Source organism: Nyctibius grandis, chromosome 5, assembly GCF_013368605.1.
Source record: "Nyctibius grandis isolate bNycGra1 chromosome 5, bNycGra1.pri, whole genome shotgun sequence".
Classification (NCBI taxonomy): Eukaryota; Metazoa; Chordata; class Aves; order Nyctibiiformes; family Nyctibiidae; genus Nyctibius; species Nyctibius grandis.
The window spans coordinates 12,141,725-12,162,062 of NC_090662.1; the positions used below are offsets into that span (position 1 = coordinate 12,141,725).

Sequence of the window (20,338 nt, forward strand, 5' to 3'; positions counted from 1 at the left end):
AAGGTAAAACTATTGGATCTCCCTTGAAAACTTGGGTAGTTTTTCTAGACTTTCATGGTAATGCTGGGGCTGAGGGAGATGGTAGAATTAAGACAGTTAGGACATACTTTAATCAGGAAACCGAGATTTGCATCCCTGAAATTCCTTGCCTCATTCACAGCTTGTGGGATCTACAGGTGATAGTCTGCTCTCTTATCTCTCATTTCTCATTGTCAGATTTGGGGTCGAATTTTTTGCCCTTATTGAACTGATAACATGTGAAATAATCAATGTACAAGCATGATATTAAAGGCAGTCTCGTAATACCGAGGCAGATTTTTTTATTGTTTTTACTTAAAGACTTGGTTTATAACATCTTGGGAGTAAAGGCAATTTCTGAAAACAAGGCATGACTTTAACTGAATCCATGCGGTAGAAGCTTGTTAGCTTCATGTGCCCCAGCCCTGTGCCCCAGGAATGCAGGCACAAAAGGTAAAACAATATTTTTGGATTTCCCGTGAAGCAGAGGCAAAAGGAAGCTTCTAAAACTGTTTAGTGAAACTCAGTGTCATGTTGGCTCATGAGAAAGTCGGTTTCTCTTAGATCTGCAGTTTTGGAAACTACAATTTCCTTTGTTGTCCTTCTTCAATTTTGACCAAAATTAAGTGTTAAAAAAAAAAAAAAATCCTCGAAACCAGACACTGCTTTTCATCTAGCTCTAGGTGTCTCTTCAGTACGCTTATTTCATTGTAAAATTTATTTGGCTCTCTTGAGAGTAGGACAGAAGAAGAGACTAGATGCTATTAAAAAGAACAATAAAGCTCACCTGGAACTGGATTGACATGAGAATACAAAAAAGGGGAAAGAAAATGAGGAAAAATAATAATAAGCATAAAAGGAGTGATTTTTCATGACAATTTTCAAGGTTCTCTGTATTTTGTTGTTGTTGTTATATAAACCAAGATAAACCATTAATGGGGTATCTAAAATCCAGATAAAATAGAGACAGTACTCAATCTTAGAAAAAGTCTGTTTCCATAATGTAATACTGCATTTTTCCTATAATGGTAGCATATATACAAATACTGGGGCAAGGGGGAGAGAGAAGAGATAATGGCATGAACATTTATGTGTGAGCAGTTGCTACATAAAGGTGGAAACATGGGATTCTCTGTCTTGACTTGGAATTCTTACCAAACCAAAATATGCTGTGTTTTCTGCTTACACCACCAATAGTTCAGAACTTTCTCTCCTTGCTTGTTCTTGGCTTAGGCCAGGGTAATGTCTTGGAGTGTCAGTCACTTCTTACCAATTAGCCAGTTATTTGAAATCCAAAAGTTCAGTAAAAATACTCTTAATGTAGGTCCTGATGCAAAGTAATTGAACTTATTCTACACTTTCATATGTCATTGTAAATCCAGCATAAGGTAGTTAAAATTAGTAAAATTATTCCACTGTAAAAAAAAAAAAAAAAAAAAAGCGAGGTTCATTTGCTACTTTGGGCAACATCTGTAATCAGGTTCTCCAGAGACAGAAGAAACTTAACAGGACTACTGTTTCTTTTGTCTCAGTCACTCACTAAGTCACACCCATCAGGTTCTCCAGAGACAGAAGAAACTTAACAGGACTACTGTTTCTTTTGTCTCAGTCACTCACTAAGTCACACCCATATTGGAAGTCTTGCCTGTGAACCATGGTACTAATTAATGTAATTGTATCTAGAGTTATTGATAATCTTTGATAATGGGGAACGTTCAGCCTTTCTCCATTGTGAACACAGTCTTGCTTAGCTCTATAACTGAATCATCTTTCCAATTTTTAGTTAATTCATTGTTAGGGATGGTTTTTTTTTTGGTTTTTGGTTTGGCTTTTTTGTTTTGTTTTTTTTTAACTAAACTGTGCTTCCTACATTTCTCTAATTATTGGATAGTATATGAATCATATATAGCATACTAGATCTGTTCTTTTCCCTTGTCAGAAGTGTTTTTATTACAAAAAAAAAAATATTCCTAAGTTACAGCTGACTGTTTCACAAATGCAACTTTTATAAACCTTTATCCTTTGGCATTTCCTGAGCTGATGTGTTAGTGCTCTGAGGATTCACATCTGGCTTTGTTGGTCACGTAAAGTTACAGTCCATATAACTTTCAGTATCTACAGTCTGGTCTAGGCTTTATAAAATAGTTGGGTGGGAGATCTCCTGCAAACTACTGTAACATCACCTTAGTCTACCCAAGTCACAATTATAGTCCTGAAGAAAAGGTAATCATCAAAATGAGATTTAAAAAAAAAAACCCACAATGTAATGATTTTAATGTTGTGGTGAAAGCCTTTTGTCTCATTTCTAGGCAGAAGTTGACTGAATTAACCAGATATTCTTTCTTTCATTTTCAGTTAGAAAGTATATTAAGATCAGTGGAAATTTCACACGCAAAACTGTATTTTTCCTGCAGAAGAATTTTGGAAATTACTGAAGCAATCTATATGAGGATGAATACAAAAGTAATGATCTTGAAAGTGTTTAATCCAGCAGATATCAAAGAATGTTTAACACAGGCATATGGCATTGCCCTCTACATAAGATGCGATGCTGCTCAGTGCTTTCCTTTGTAACCCAGAGAGGGAATTTATTGCTGATACTACTGTTATATCACCAGCTCGGTGACCAGAATACCAACACAAAATATCGAAGCCCTGTTTTCAGTTTTCTGTCTTTCCTGAGGCACATAGAAAAACTGTTTTCCCGCCTTCTAGCAGGGAGCCCAAAACACTAGGCCGTTCTGGGTTTCAGTGGCTGCTTCATTTTCTGAAGCTGTGACTGTGTGCAATCTCAGTACACTAAAAAGAGAACATCATGAGTTATATGTCTTTATAGCTTTGTGGTTTGGATTCTCACACAGGTTTTTAATTCCTATGCTGAGGACTGTTTATATATTTTACAAGAAATACTAATTAGAAAAAATGCTTTGCAAATCCAAGTCCTTGGACGATATGCAAAAACGTAGGTGTCCCACTTTAGGGGAGTGACCACAAGGCAGCATGCTGCTTGTGGCTTTTGCTACATGTCATGAGTGCTAGTATGCTCTATAGCCAAAATGCTGACAACAGCTCATATACAAAATTTTCAGCAAAAAAGTCAGTGGAAGGAAGCATTCAGAAAATAAATATGTTTTTAAGACTGAAGAGACAGGAGGGCATTGTAACTTTATTTCCAAGCACAGAAGGCAGCATAAAACATTGTGGCTTACAGCCAGGGCTGTGAGAAAGAGATGACAGGAGCAATTAGGGATTAGAGATGGCTCAAACTGCAAAAATTGGATCTGGATTAAGACTTCAGGGACCCCAGGATTGGTTTGAAGTTGCACACATATGTGTCTGTGGTTTTGGCTTGAGACAATTTTTAGTTAGAAGAGAGGATAAAAGGACAACTATAACAGCAATAAAGAAGTGTAGGATGAAATGAAGAAATGGAAGCAGTGACAGCAAATATGAAAAAAGAAAATTACTGTTACTTGGCATGAATGAGGACATAGACTACACGAAAGACAGGAGTTGGGAGCTAATAATGCTTTTAAAAAAAAAAGAAAAAAGGATAGCTGCACTTCTGTGGGTGAGCTATAGGGCTATGAGAGAAGTGCTGAGGCCCAGAAATGAAACTACATACGTCACTCATTCAAGAGATGCAGAACTATATGGAATTATTATGGTAAGGACAGTGTTTGGTTGCTGCCTACCTGATTTCCAGCCAGCCCAGCTGACTTTACCATGGGTTTAGCCTTTGCTGTCGGTACTCATAGGCAATAGACAGGGGTGGCTGGAGCCCAAAAAGCCCCGAGAGAATTCATTAAGAGTCTGGGTTTTATGGGAAAGAGCAAGTAATGAAACAGCAAAATTGAGAATCTAGGTGTAAAATGAACCATTGCAGTGTGCTTAACAACTTTTGGGAAGGCAAAGAATCACCAATATTAGAATACTCATTCTTTAGAAGCAGAGATTTCAACTGCCCATTTGAATGTGAAGTTGTGATTAAAGTTATTTGTTGAATCATAGTGTGTAAACAAATAAAAGTGCCACTCAGTTTAAGCTTAATATTTATGTAAAATAAAAATGTTTACAGAAAGGGGGCAGTGAAAAGAGTCTGATGTTTAGTAGTTGATAGAAGTGTTACCTTCCACCTCACTTCACACAGAGGCGCAGCAGAGGTCAAGCATTAATTGTGTATGCAATTGCTTAATCTACATTTCTTCAAAAAGGATCCTTCTCAGATCCTTTTCATCATTTCTATTACAGTTTTGAAAATGAGATTTAAGAGCTCTGAACCTGCAGAGATCCATATATATTTTTTTCAATGGATTTAAACTAAATTTTTTTTTGGATTTAAAGCCTAGTTGTAGATACTGGAACAACCCAGAAAGATATCTCTGTGCTCAGGGACAAATGAACTGTAGGTGTGCATGTTTGAGGTGACAATGAGTTCTTCAGTACCATGATTCTTGAGCTTGGATCTAATTTATTTCTTCACATTCTTATATGTTTTTACTGAAAAAAAAAACCCAGAACACTAGAAATCAGTGTGGTTTTTTTTTCCCCATGTTTCATGTACTGTGAGATAGTACATTGAAGGAAACACATGGAAAGAAAAGAACTGCCACTATCATACTGCCCAGAACGGTAGATCATACTGCTTGAGGTAGGGATGCCTGGAGGCAGGGTAACTGAGCATGAGTGGCTTCTCCCCATAACATCATTCCAGTTTCTTACTGACATTTGCAGAATTGCATGGATCATGTTTAACGAGGACTTTGCTGTGTTTAGAACACTTTCTTTACTGGGTTAGGCACCTCTTTTAAAATCTACTTTGTAATATCTTTTGTTACAGATCATGGATAATTTTTCTTTTATTGAGTAACACACTAGGAAAGACATTAGAACGATATAAGCAAAAGTAGGAATTTTCCTGATGAAGTAGTTTAGGACTCTGCTTCTTTTCCAACTATGTCGTTTCCCAAAAATGCATAGATAGTGTTACCATGAAAGCACATAAATACTCCAGCAAAATCACGACCTTCTTTTAAGTCAGTAGGAGTTTCACCATTGACCTAAAATTTGTGTAGGTTTTTCTTCTGGGTCATTGGATTAAAGACAGAAATAATACTCTAACTGGTTACTTCAGCTGTAGAATGACTCAAGGCCCCTGCTGATTCCCTCATGCTGGCATTACTGTGAGAACCAGAACTAAGAAGACTGTCTGTGGCTTTACAGATGAAGCTCTGGATAATGTTTCATCTCTTTACTTAAGCATCTATAAAGGCATGAGATGGCCCTTATTAATAAAGTTACATTTTTTGAAGTATCAATATAGGGAGGGTTTTATGGAAAAAAAGGAAACCTTTGCATTATTGTACTTTGGTTGGAGACTTCAGAGTGAACATGTGAGGGTGGAAATACTACTAACAGGAAATCCTCAAGTAGCTGTCTGAATTACATGGTTAATTTGAGTCATCCAGAATGAAAAATAAAAAAATACAACAAAGTTCAAAAGTAGCAAAATGCTGCTAGACAATTACCAAATTCTTCTGTTCATAATGAAGTTTCATACAGGAATAAGAAGTGACATTTAATGAATAAATCATAAATAGTAGTCTTTTATAAGATGATATTTTGTGTGATCTTCCTTTAACAGTACTTTTTATCTCAGTTCAGAACTAGAAAAGCTGAACTGGAACAAAAAAAAATATACTTCTCATATGAAATTAAAGTACCTGCCTGCATAGTAAGGATTAGTTATTGAATTTAAATTCATCTTCTAACTAATTCTTCTAATTCATAATGTCTTTCACACTGGAAGAAGCCCTTGGAGTTGCGGGTCTTAATTTATATTTTAGAGGAATTGCAAGGATAAGGATAGGAATTCAGCATTACTGATTTTTAGCTTGATCTTGTTTCCACCATGTAAGAGAACTGGTGAGTGTGGTCTCAAGACTCTTTCACCAGCGCTCTGCACATTCAATGTTCATGCTCAGTTATTAAATTTTAGATAATTGGCTATGTGGGTGACAAGAATAATTAGCCTCAAGAACAAGTCCAGTACTGAATAGAGATGATTATTTAAGTTGTAGGCTTGGGCAACCTGGACACTTCTTAAAGTTTGGCAACTGCCTTATACTCTGCAGAGCACCTCTGTAATGCCTGGTGAGGCAGGCACTGCTCCTCAAGCTTTTGCATGTCCTTGTGCACATCCAGCCCACCTTTCATTAACATGAACAGGGAGACTGTTCCCATCATGCCTGTTTGTGGAAATCACCAGCTGAATGAAGGATTTCTTGAGCTTTTTTTGATAGTTTTTAAACTTTCTGTGAGGCTTAAGAGCAAGAATGAGAGAGTTTGTTTCTGAGGGCACAAGCCCTCAGAATTTCAGAATATTCAGAAATATTTTGGAGTCCAATTTTTCATGTTTGAAAATTAGACATTTGTAGGAAATGCAGGTGGTATAGCAAGAAGGGTTTGGGGAGGGTTCTGTGGACTTTTTGGAATGATAGAATTGCTTCATAAATTCAAATAAAAATATTTTAGTGATTCTCTTCATCACTAGAATTCTTATTGAGAGCTGACACAAAGTAGTAGTAGCAGATAATCCATCACACATCGCAGATTTTGAAATAATTTCTCTCTTAGCCATTATAACATAAGACTTTCCAGTAGTGGCTTGGCTGTGCAAGTATTCATGACAATGTGAAAGTTAAGTTTGTCTGGTTCCTTTAAATAGGATACTTTGACATGGACAAATTGTTGTAAAATCTGATCTACAGATAGAGGTCACTGTCCAGACATGTAGTGTAAGGTTTAGCAATGAAGTGTGTATCTGTAGATGTATAAGAAGGAATGCTCTACAAAATGACTCTACGGCCTTGCTTAAATCAATTGATGCATTAGTTATTTCATTTCAGGCATGTAATTTTAAAAGAAACACACACAGAATGATACATAAATGCCAACCTAATTACTTTTTCCCTAGTATGACTGAGTACAGAGTAGATGTCCTATACAGATCATTACAGTTGAAATAGTAACTCCTTGTGTATAATTAAGGTCTTTGTAATAGCTTGTATTAGGTTGAATTTTTATACATTATTACTATTATTTAAGAAGATTTGTTGCAGAGTTACATAGTTGTAATTTATTAATTTACTTAGGAAATATTATGCATCCAGAATGCCCCATGTATGCTGAAATTTATCATGGTAGGTAACGCTTTATTTTTTTCAAATTATACACCTCATCTCTTTCATTTTTAATAAAAGCGTTGGACATATATTTTGAAAAACTAATATGTATTTGAATGTGACACAACAATGTTCAGTCTAATCAGCTTAGGAGATGTTTTAGAATATAATTCCAATTTGTTTTCATATATTAGTTATGATAGAAAACTTAGATATGCAGCTATGTATTTCTATTAGATGTACGAATTTGTCTTTTAGTTGTCCAATTATTTTAAAAGTGAGTAATAATGATTCAGAATACAGTTACTAGCTGCAAGCTTGTGTGATGAATCCACTAGAAAGGATGCATTTGTCAGCCTGCAGAAGCCTATTTGTGACACTTGCAGCGCCACATCCTTTTGACTTTGGAACAAGCTTGGAACACACAATCCCACTGAAACAGGACAACCTTTGCAGACAAAGTGCCTTGGGATGGAAGGACAGGAAATTAACTTGACCATGAAACATAGATGTAAAAATATCAACCAGATGAAGAGAAAAAGGGAAATTTTCTCCATCCTGGAGAAATGTATAATTCAACTGCGCAACTTGATGTTATCATCTGACAGGGAAGTGATCTTTAACGTAGAAGATTAGACAGCAAATCAGCCAAATCCATCTGTTATGACATTTGGTTTCTTTAAGATTCATATTCTCTGCAAGTTCATAGAACTGGCTCAAGTTAACAGGAATGATCTATATTATGAGTAACACACAAATATTGTTCTAATCACTGGACCATTTGAAGAGAACTAATTTTAAAGCTTTATTAACATACTTATTGCTAGCAACTAATACTTTTAAGGTAATTAATAAAATTAGTCTCGTGAACAATAGCAATTACCAACAGATGGGCAGTTACTTCCAAAAATATTATGTTGGGACCTTTTTGGGACATTGTAGAAGTGTTGCTTTTACAGTATTTAGTTTTGTACTACTTTGTATATAGCTGATGCAATATCTGTGCCATTAATTTGCAATTATGAACATTGCATAAGAAATAAAAAGGGACTTTCAAGTTATGTGAATGAGTCATTTCAAAACCCACTGTTTTTCTGAATTTAGTTCAAGACAGCCCACACCAGGGTGAATGCAGAGTATATCAACATCTGTAAAAGATCTTGAATCTGATGAATTTGTTAGTCTTTGAAACATTTGTCTCTCTGTAGAGAATACTGATCTTTGATTTCCAAAAGCTGGGCTTTTTTTTTTCCCCTTCTAACTATATAAGGCATAAAAAGAGAAACTTCAAGGATTTAGCACATTACTTTATAATAGGATTTATCTTATCTTTTTTTTATCTGCATTTTTTTTCATCTGCATTTTTTTCCCATGACTTGATATTCTGGGAACTGGAGAAAACCAATGGGGTTTCGATCCTGCAAACATGTATTAACATGTTTAACTGCGCACATGGGTTGTCACTCAGTTTTGTAAAGCTAAGCAAATAAGAACATATTTGCTGAACTGGTAAGTTTAACCAAGAATATCTCCTGACCTTCAATGTTATGGCATAAGCCAAATATCTCACTAAACAAAAGCTCCTAAATGTTGCAGATTGTTTGCCTGCAAGTGGATAAACTAGCATAAGGTCTAACACTTATTTTGACTTCATGAATGTTGTGAATGTGAAGAGGACAAAATTATTCTGTAAAAGACATCAGATTAGCAATTTCACCAAAGAACTCCAATTACCATTATTTGAACTGTGACGTAGAGTTCAAATCTGTCATCCTGAGCGAGGCTCAGTCTTAAGAAAATGAAACATCTCTTCTTCTCTGGGTCTGCAGATGAAAGCGTCGTGAACAGCACCGAGGCGGCAGCTGAGACATTAACATGCATTCAGGGACAGGGTGAGGGCTACCGTGGCACGGTCAACACCATACGGAGTGGAATCCAGTGCCAGCGATGGGACACCCAGTTTCCTCACCAGCACAACATCACTCCTGAGAATTTCAAGTGCAAGTGAGTAGAGGCATGTGGGTATTACTGCAGTGGGAGAAGAGCTTAGTTTCCAAATGTTGAGAAATTCATGCCACCAAAGTAGACCATAAGATTGCTGTCCTTGCTCTGTGACCTAGTGCATTCACTCTACTTGCTGATGCTGAAAACCATTTGAACATGGGAAAACCAGTTCTTCAGATCTCAAAATATGAGTTCTAGATGGACTTCTGTGAAATTGTGGGCATTTTAATGAACTTTTTCTTCAAGCGTGTATTCACCAATTTAATTGATTATGAAGTGTATGGATGTTTTCCAGTCTGGGACCTGAATCCCAATAGTGCTGGTACATTATTATTGTTTTTCTTTCATGGAGGTAAGTACTTGTTTGCAGTTCGGTTACTGACTTTAACTTAATGTGTCCTAAATGTTACCTACGTGTAATCTCCTTGGCAATACTTGACATTTATAATATTTGACAACACTTTTTTGATTTTCCATCTTTTAAATCCTTTTTCTGTCTCATTACTAAATCTACTTTCATGAATAGGGCTGTTTTTACGTGAAGAACCACTGGTCATCTAACCTTTCTGTACAGTTCATAAACTTCGAGAATGTGAATAATCTCCTAAATTTCGGCAGTTACTTTAATCATGCTCTTTCAGTCCTTTTTTTTTTCACTGAGCATAGAAGAAACCTAGCTGACCAGCCCAAAGCTCAGTTTGTACTAAATGTCTTTATTGATGGCTAAATATCAGTCTGGGCTTGTGCTGGAATTTAATAGTGTGGATCTTTCAAGGTAAAGAAAAGATTCCAGTCAGAGTTTGGATTCTCTCTCTAACAATAGCTTGTTTGAGCAAAACAGTTAGGTTTGTTGTCTTAGTCCCTTCACTGATATTGTTGTTTATTGATCAAATACTATGCATTGTAACACATCTACTAAAAATGTAACAATCGTTGTAATGGGAAATAGGACTGATCCTGAGCCTTCTCTGTCAATCTCAGGACCACTTTGAATTTACCTGGAAGCTAGTGCTTGAGCCTGATCCCACAGGTTTTTCTTAGGCAAACCACCATTAAACCGATTTGCACTGTACCTATGTACCACTGCTGCAGGATTAGGTCCTTGTGCACTTTTAACAATGTTTCTAGCAGTGTAGACAGACTAAAAATATTAGGACTGCTTATTCAGAGGATGCTTGAGAGTGTTGTGGCTATTCAGGCCAATAGCTTGAGTAAAATCAACAGAATCACTGATACGACTGTTCAAAACTCACATGAGTAAGGATTAGGCCCATTCTTTCCATAGTCTGTTATCAGTAAGTGCTGCAGATGGAAAAATAAGGTGAAATATGGAGATGCACACAACATGGCAACAACTGTCAGGAGATGGGAAAATAAAACTTACATTTAAGAGGTTGGACTATTTTATGCAAGCTGCGAGAGACATTTAAGGTTGTTCCCTTGTGGCTAACTTTTATTTAAAGGTAACAGCTGTATAGAATTTCCACATACTTTTTTTTATATTCCAAGATTCTGTTTCTTAGATGAATCACTGACAATCTACAGGACTCTGTTTCTCTAAACTCAGCAGAACCATTCAAAGTACAGGGAATTTTAAGCACTTTGTTCGTATTTAAAAGCACTTGTAATGGATTGCAGGTGTATCCAATGTCAGCTTGCATGCAAATTTTAGTGGAGAATCCTGAATAAAAATAAGCTATATGGAAAATATTGTTAAACTTCAAACGAAATCTTATATCCAGTCAAAACATAGGTCCACTGAAAATGAATTCCCATAACCATATTCTTATTAAAATTACTATATTTTTCTTGACACTGTTCTTACTGGCTCCTCATCTCCTTGCACTTGACACTGATCAGTAACATACAGACCTTAAGGAGCCTATATTATTGCTAATTCACAATAAAAAGCAGTAGAATGTATCAGTGGTTTTAGGTTATCCCTGCTGTGAGCTAACATATTTATTTTTATAGGGATTTGAGGGAGAACTACTGCCGAAATCCAGATGGATCTGAATCACCCTGGTGTTTTACCACTGACCCAAATATCCGTATTGGTTATTGCTCCCAGATTCCTAAGTGCGATGTATCAAATGAACAAGGTAACAGAAGGCAGGATGATAATGTGATTTTAAGTGAATGCTGTACTGTTCCAAACAGCAGATAGGCAAGCTTGAAAATTGAAGAAGTTGGTCTCAGTACATCTGTATTACACCTGTGTAGTTCCGCTTTGGCTTTATTTGCACACTTCAGATTCATCGTGGTGTAAATGAGATTCATTTCTCAGTTCATGTTTTGATTCCAGCAGGGAAAGCTGCAGCAAAGGTTTGCTGTTGAATCTGATTTTTAGACAAGGTGAATCTGCGTGCTGTTTTACATTAGCTGGAGATCCGCTCCAGTGTCTTACCTTTCTTAGTTTGAAAGGCCTTTTTCCAGAGCTGAGATGATTTCCTTGATTCACAGTGTTTTTATAATTGCATATGAGACCATCAAAAGCAATTTTAAAAATTTATTTTCTCCAATACCCCCTTGTCTAAAAGGAGTTGAGCTGAAAAAAACATGTGGGACTTCCCATATAGCCTCTTAGCTTCAAGCTGTTAGCTCTGCCTGTAAAATCCACTTTGAGTCTTCAGGTAAACGTTGTTTTCCCATGAGGTCTTGGTATTACTCTAAGGAGTATTATTGCGTCCTGAGAACTGGTGTCAATCACAGTATAAACTGAGGCTAAGACCTCAGACCTACAACCCTACATCAGGCTACATTAAGATCTCTATCTTTAAATTTTAGCCATTTATTCCTCTTCAAATTTGAAAAAGTTGCAGTTGCAAGAGTTATGTCAGTGAAAGAATTAAACTTTGACTTTCATTGTGTTTTTTGTAAAGTATCAGTTATCAAAAAGTAAAAATACTGATGAATATGAAATGAAACGCTTTATACAAAAAGCCTTTATAGTAGTGATCATTTTAAACAATCCTCTTGAAAAGTCTCAGAGAGGCTTGTGATTAAAGCTTATAAATTAAACATGACTTCTGCTGGAGCGAACAAGCAAGTTTTTGAATTACACTAAAATTAAAGTCATGTTGATTTTTTTGATTTTGCCAAAGTAGAACTTAAGTCTAGAATTCTATAGTTGCCAGTATTCAGAATTTACACAAAGGTAGAGTTCTTTCAAATAGTCTGAGTGCCTGTTTTTTGAGGAGGGAGGATTAGGGGGGCATTTTTGCTTTGTTTTGTATAGAACAGCAGCTGACAACTTTTAGAATATTGTTTGTGACCCTTCTGAATTAACCATAAACTATTTATGAAAGAAATTCTCCCAGTTTATCTAAGTAAGAGAAAATTTAAAATGCTAGTGTTGAGAACGAAGGCCTCGAGCAGGAGATTATGTATCTAAGTCTGAAAACTTTCTCCCGTTGTCTTTCTGATTTGATTTATACAGTTGTATGATTTATATTGTATAGTGTTTGTTAAATATAACACTTGTCTTTCTTTAATTACTTTCGTTACTGATGGAAAGGAAGAGTTTTCTTTTCGATGTTGCACAATCACCCTTCATTTCTTTTTGTCTTAACTTTCTTATTCAGATTGCTATCGTGGCAATGGCAAAAGTTACATGGGGAATCTATCCAAGACAAGATATGGGCTAACATGCTCCACATGGGACAAGAATATTGAAGACTTACGTAGGTGTGTACTACAAAACAGAAAGAGATGGTTCTGTGAGTCCTGAATAAATACTGCCTCCAGATGGCACCTCTTTCTTCTGCAGTGATTCTAAAATAGCCCCTTACGCCCTGGAGCTTTAGTATCTTTTTTTTTTCTTTATTTTTTTTTTCTTTCGGTGTTTAAATATATTACTCAACATGTCTTTGTTCAGGCTAACCACTAATTGCAGGCTTTGGGATGTTTAGTTTACTGGCCCAGTTTACCCCATATTTGTCCTTGAAAGTTTTCTTCTATAAGAGGATAGCAGGAATAAAACAGGAAATGTTTATCTCATCAATCTGATCTCACAGTTTATGTTGCTTCAAGCAGGAGGTTGGTCTTGAAAACACCTAAGGTCCTTTGCAGCCTGAAATTGAATCTTGAGTCTGCAATCTAATGACACTGACATCAAATGCCATTAAAGTGACTTGCAATTTCTGTTGTTTATCATTACTTTGGCTTCATATTCAAGTAGTGGAAATGGCAAGTTACTTTAATTTATTTGTTAAAGTAAAAAATGAATCAGCAGTAAGTACAAAAAAAGTTGTGAGTTTCCAAGACTTTTTCAATCATGCCACGATCCTCAGTGTTGTCTTTGCTGGTTCAGAACAGCAGATTAATAAACCTCAGGAGTGACAAGAACAATGACTTCCAAAGACAGAGATTCATCAAAAATTTTGCTATGTATAAGATATTACACGCATTAGTGGCCCAGATGGAAACAGTTTTCCTTTTGTTTTCCTTTAGTTTCTGAAGTTGATGTGATTATTTCTATATTACTTTTGGTACTTGTTCCACTAGCACTAGCTCATGATCTCCACAGTCATAGTGCCCAACATATTAGCCATTGTCCTCTGGAATTTGACTGTCCCCGACTTCTGCTGCTGAATTGATGGTCAGTCAGGTGAAGGCATGTAAGTCAGTAAGTCAGCCTTTGGGGAAGCTGTATTGCAAAAGGCAGACTTCAGTGGCACTCTCTGGAATCACCGACTGGAATATATGTGTTTTTCCCCACACAGGGTCAGAGACAGTACTCAGATTCCAGTGTGCTGCCCATGTAAGGGAGGCAGAGGTTTAAGATTATGACTTCTGAGACCTTTGATAAGTCTTCAGTTAGCTGTGAATGAGACAGCTTGAACCTACTGGATGCTTGATGCAATTGCATTCATACAATCTTGAGAGCAGATCAGCCTTTCTTCTCTTACTCCCACAAGTTTTCCACCTGGGAACTTTTTTGTGGAGTTATCTGTCTCACTTCAGCAGTTACTCTGGTTACGGGTGTGCTAGAAGCAGCATGCATGGTTGGTTATGAACCAAAAGAGCAGTGCAGCTGTAACTTAGGAAGCCTGTGTGCTTCTGTCTAACAAGCCAGAAATAAACAGCTTTCTCTGCTTCAGATTGTCACCCCAAGCTTTCACCTTTAAAGTGCCTTGTGTAGGTTTGCAACTTGGATGACCTGCCACTGCAGTTTGCTGAGCCATTCATCCTTCTTGCGTGCTTCTCAGTCTTGCTAACTTTCTTGCATTTGTCTTTCCTTTGCCTGAGATTCAGCTTGCTTTGAAGAGTCAGTGCTCCCTCGTGCTGTTAATCTGTAGGGAGAAGGTACCTGTGCCCCCAGAGAGCCCTGCAGATTTTCTGAGGGCAACACAGACACTCTTCTAATCAGTGTTGAGATCCCTCCTCAGGGTATCCAGGGATTTTAGCTCAAGTGTGAGATCTATAAACCTACCAGCTGTTCGGTAGAAACAGTGCTTAAAATACCAACCAGAGGAAACTTGGACCCAGATCCAGCAAATATTTGGGTCTCATCTTCCCTTTGATTTTAACCAGCCCTAAACCCTGACCTGTAGGCTTCTCAATCAGCTAATATTACAGTGTGGTACAAAGCAACATTTAACCTTTGAAAATTTGGACTGTAGTGTAAAGCTTTTCAGCACTTTGAATTTTTTTTTTCCCTGTAGGCATATACAAATATTCAGAGAACCAGATGTTAGTAAACTGAAGAAAAACTATTGCCGCAATCCTGATGATGATTTTCATGGTCCCTGGTGTTACACAGATGATCCTCTTGTTCCCTGGGATTACTGCCCTATTTCTCGTTGTGAGTACTTGATATGCCTCAGGCATTGTTAACTGTGCAGTCCCAGTGAAGCCATGATGTCACATGCATATGCATACCTTTCTGTTGTCACTTGCGGCAGTAGAAAATGTGTAATTCTAACAAGAATAGATTGTGCATGACTGAGAAGGAACGGACAGAAGTTGCTTGTGCAATATATGAACAAGGGGTCCTTTTTCTTGACCAGCTTGGAGATTTCAAGGCTTATTTATGCAGCAGGAGCATAAAAGGGCTATTACAGATGGTCAAACATTTTCCAAGAGCTCTAGCTATTGAATGAGGGCTGGACGGCGACAAAGAACTGTCTAGTGGTCAGAATGCTGGCTGTGGCCTCAAGAAACCCAGGAACAGTTATCTTCTGTGCTACAAGCTTCATAGTCTCTTTGTGTGTTCTGTATTTGCTTATAAAATTAGGATAGCTCACTCACATGTGCTGAAGTGTATATGTGCTATATAGACTAGATTCTGCTTTCGGATGTTTATGGGATGATTTAACTCCTGGCAAAAACTAGGAACATCACTCCTCCAAAGTTGCATGTTAAAATCTAAATAGCTTAAATAAACAGAATAAAAACTTCTAGGAAATTCAGTAATAAGTTGATGTTAAGTGGAAAAAAAAGATAGATTTATGCTGAAAAATGTGCAATTTACATTTATGTTCAAAATTTTTCTCTTCAATTCTTATCTCTAAATCACTGCGCTGTATATTCTGGGAGAACAGTTAAATGGTAAAACAGGCTTTTGAATGCATGTCTGTGATCTCTAGAGGTTAAGGATAATGTTACATTCATTCCTAGCAGCAATCTGCTGCATTTCCTCATAGTCTGAACTGCAGCATATCTAAGAGGTGGTATTTGAAGTCTCAGGTGGTATTTTGGCATCTACGTGAAGAGTAAACAAACTGCTCAAAAGGTTACTTGTGTCAATGTAGATAAAGAACAACAGCTGAAGAAATACAAATATTTTTCACTCACTCTGAATTCATTATCTGGATCTCTGAATTCCTAAGGAAATATTCACAGCAAGTATTTGTATGGTTGGGGTTGTTCAGTCTGGAGAAGAGAAGGCTCCTGGGAGACCTTCTATCAGCCTTCCAGTACCTGAAGGGGGCCTACAGGAAAGCAGGAGAGGGGCTTTTTACAAGGGCATGTAGTGACAGGAGAAGGGGGAACGTCTTTAAACTGAAAGAGGGTAGGTATAGATATTAGGAAAAAATTCTTTACTGTGAGCATGGTGAGACACTGGAACAGGTTGCCCAGAAAAGCTGTGGATGCCCCCTCCCTGACAGTGTTCAAGGCCAGGTTGGATGAGGCTTTGAGCAACCTGGTCTAGTGGAAGGTGTCCCTGCCTGTGGCAGGGGGGGTTGGAACTAGATGATCTTTAAGGTCCCTTCCAACCCAAACCATTCTATGATTCTATGATTCTATATGGCAATAGTAAGTATCATGATTTCTGGAATCAAACTCCAGAGCTGGAATACGTCTGTTTACAATTGTAACTTGTGTGGACTAGTATTAAACTACTACAGCCTCATTCAGATACTGATAACCAGTTTAACCAGTACAGACAAAATGCCGTCAGTTCCCAAATGTACTTACTTAGTGCCTTTAACTGGTCTCTTCAAACTGCACTATATATATCTATTTATGTGTATATATACATACATACATGTATAAATTTTGCCTGTGGAAATTTTCAGTACCTACACTTGTACCTCTAGCTGATAATGCTGGGTCACTCTGCAGACCTCACTGAAGGCAAAAAATTTGAACCAAGTTTAAGCAACCTTGTTGTAACTGTATTTTAACTTGGAGTAGATGGAAGGGCAAGTGTAGAGTCCTGCATCTGGGCAAGAACAACCCCATGTATGAGTACAAGCTGGGGACAGACCTGTTGGAGAGCAGCGTAGGGGAAAGGGACCTGGGGGTCCTAGTGGACAGCAGGATGACCATGAGCCAGCAGTGTGCCCTTGTGGCCAAGAAGGCCAATGGCATCCTGGGGTGTATTAGAAGGGGTGTGGTCAGCAGGTTGAGAGAGGTTCTCCTCCCCCTCTTCTCTGCCCTGGTGAGGCCGCATCTGGAGTATTGTGTCCAGTTCTGAGCCACTCAGTTCAAGAAGGACAGGGAACTGCTAGAGAGAGTCCAGCGCAGAGCCACGAAGATGATTAAGGGAGTGGAACATCTCCCTTCTGAGGAGAGGCTGAGGGAGCTGGGTCTCTTTAACTTAGAGAAGAGGAGACTGAGGGGTGACCTCATTAATGTTTATAAATATGTAAAGGGCAAGTGTCATGAGGACAGAGCCAGGCTCTTCTCAGCGACATCCCTTGACAGGACAAGGGGCAATGGGTGCAAGCTGGAACACAGGAGGTTCCACATAAATATGAGGAAAAACTTCTTTACGGTGAGGGTGACCGAACACTGGAACAGGCTGCTCAGAGAGGTTGTGGAGTCTCCTTCTCTGGAGACATTCAAAACCCACCTGGACGCGTTCCTGTGTGATATGGTCTAGTCAATCCTGCTCCTGCAGGGGGATTGGACTAGATGATCTTTCGAGGTCCCTTCCAATCCCTAACATTATGTGATTCTGTGATTCTGTGAAGAACCAAACCAGATTTTGGGGAACACATTTTGATAAGGATAAGCTTTTGCTGCTAGCAACATAACAGGACTTTTGAAGTTTCAAAGGTTTGTAAGGAAATTAGAAATTTTCATTAAATCTGATTTGGATTTAATCACATGATTTCTGTAGTTCCCGAAAGCTTATAGAAAAGTCACAACTTCATTTTCAGTATTTGCTTGTTCTAATAAAACATGTAAATTGAACATGATAGGTAGCCTGATATATTCAGGCTTCAGACAAGAAGAAAAATTCTTGAAAATCCTGTTGAAAAATGTTTAATTCATATTTCATTCTATTGGAATGAAATTCTGCCTTCTTATTAATCCTTACCAAATTGTGCTTTTGCAGAGTATTAAAGAAATCACTGAAGTTTAAAACTTTGTGAACTATTAAAATTAACAATATGTCCTTTGCTGTTTATTTTTACTCTATTCAATTTTTAGATGTGTTCTAATTTTGTTTTATGGATATCTTATGTGCCTGTCTAGGTGAAGGTGACACGACTCCTACTACAACCAGCTTGGATGGTAAGTAAGTTTGCAGATGTACTGTGCAGTGCATGTATTGTATCTTCTAAGACTAGCCATTTCTTTTCAACTGGGAAACAAGAGAAAGATCAACTAAAGATACAAAAAAACCATACAGCTTGGGAAAAATTGCCTTTGCAAGAGGAAAATGTAGAATAGCTTTATTATACTCCTTTATCTATTCTCACTGTCCTGTCTTGCCAGTGGTGAGATATGGTTATGATTTTCAATATTTGCTTTATAATTATGTAAATCTCTGTAATAAAACAATTTAAATATATGTATTTTATATTCCCTATGAATATTTATATAGACTGACCTAGCTTCACTGAAGTAGTTTTGATGTTCTAGAAGTATATTTCATTAGCGCAGGAAAGTTAATCCGTAATAAATATTGACCTTCTTGTGGTCCTTATGTGCAACTGTACAGGTTTCCTACAGCTATTTTTAGTAAAATGTGATCTCTGGACCTGCTTTCAGATACTGTCATTCCTTGTGCCTCAACAAAACATTTGAGAGTTGTAAATGGAATCCCAACACAAACTAATGAAGGATGGGTGGTTAGTTTGACATACAGGTAACTATCACTTTGATTAGCAAGACAATGTATCTACTAGGATATTTGTTTTGGAACTGTAGAAAATGTTGACCATAATCAGAATACTTGTAGATTGCAGTTAAAGTCTGTAAAAGCAGACAATCAGCATTCCCGGAACATCAGGTGATTCCATACTATTCACTCCATCAGTGAAATATTTATATGTTCATTATCACTAACTTACACACATGCACTTGTAAAGCATTCATAACGTTCTGCTCTTTCGATGAGCTACTGCAGACCTTTTCATATCATTGGCTTAGCATCCAGCAATAAACTGTTTATTTTAGAGACTGTTACAAAAAAAAATGAGTTTCATATCAATATTTTCATTTTAACAGCAGTACATATAATTGTGAAGTGTTGGATTCAGGATATATAGCTATCTCAAATTTAGCTTTCTGCTCATATCTTTGCATGCAATTGAAATGTAACCTGTATTAAAAAAAAAGTAGGAGCTATAAGAAGATACTTTCCATTCTGTAAAACAAGACCCCAACAGTACAGCTGGAAATGTGTATTACATTATGGCAGATCTTACTTTGCTGCTGTGCAAAAGCCAGAACACAGAACTACTGTTTCCTATGTTCATTACTCTAGTTCATAACTCATCAGCTGGAAGTGTGAATCATTAATATATAATAGGAGATATATCTCATGCATCAGTCCTGTATCTTCTATCATGAAAAAAAAAAAGAAAAAAAAAAGTCTTTTTTTTGTCTGCTAGTACACACTAAAGTTCAGCTCACTGCTATTAGCTTATAATTCGTCATCTGTTTTAAAATCAGCTCATAAAATAGGTCTTAAATGAGAAACGGGGTAAAAGAAGAGATAAAAAGACTATTTTCTACATTGCTTCATTGCTAGAGAAATCCTGGGGGTCCTTCCCATCTTTGGTAATCTTTGCATTTTACAAGCTCCAATCAGAACTAGACCTTTCTGGAAGTCTAGTGAGTGGTCCAGAAAGACATTTCTAGAGGAACATCACTCTATCCCTAGACTAAATAACCAGATAGGTGGCCTGAATAACCCTTGGAAAAGTTTATCTTTGCACTGATTTTAAAGCAGCCTTGTTGTTTGAGGCACTTTTAGACAGGTAAGGTGAATTTCATCTGAGTGCCTAATAATTAAAAAGCTATTAAGGTAGTTGAACCTGGTTTTTGTGCTATACAACAAAATTCCATTAAGCAGACGAGTGTGTAAATGATTGTAGATTCTTTTATGAAAAAGGGATTCCTGGAATCCTGCAGCAGCATAATATATTTTTAAGTATTACATGTGGGCATAAAAATGTAGTTTTATTTTGTATTGTTACCAAGGAAGCAAATAGAATGTTGTCTGAAACAAAATCTTAATGACTTCAGGTCTTTCTGCAAAAAATTGACTGCACACCTCAAAATGCAATTGCCATGTCTGAATGGTAAAGGTTGAGTGATACTTAGAAACTTGTATTCATATTTGGCAGCTAAGGTCTACCTCTAAATGTAAAATTAATCAATGACATATTTTTTATATATCTGATCCAGATTCTGTTATCAGGTATATTTAAGTATGTTTGGATAAA

General features: G+C 37.1%; 1 protein-coding gene across 1 annotated transcript in view; it reads left to right on the forward strand.

The window, feature by feature from the left end:
• Positions 1 to 20,338, forward strand: part of HGF (hepatocyte growth factor) — a 79,434-nt gene that overhangs the window by 51,681 nt on the left and 7,415 nt on the right. The window contains exons 9-14 of the mRNA XM_068400594.1: positions 9,032 to 9,206; positions 11,181 to 11,308; positions 12,791 to 12,893; positions 14,873 to 15,012; positions 18,138 to 18,176; positions 18,657 to 18,753. Coding sequence (XP_068256695.1) covers positions 9,032 to 9,206; positions 11,181 to 11,308; positions 12,791 to 12,893; positions 14,873 to 15,012; positions 18,138 to 18,176; positions 18,657 to 18,753 — 682 coding nt within the window. The remainder of the gene's footprint in view (positions 1 to 9,031; positions 9,207 to 11,180; positions 11,309 to 12,790; positions 12,894 to 14,872; positions 15,013 to 18,137; positions 18,177 to 18,656; positions 18,754 to 20,338) is intronic.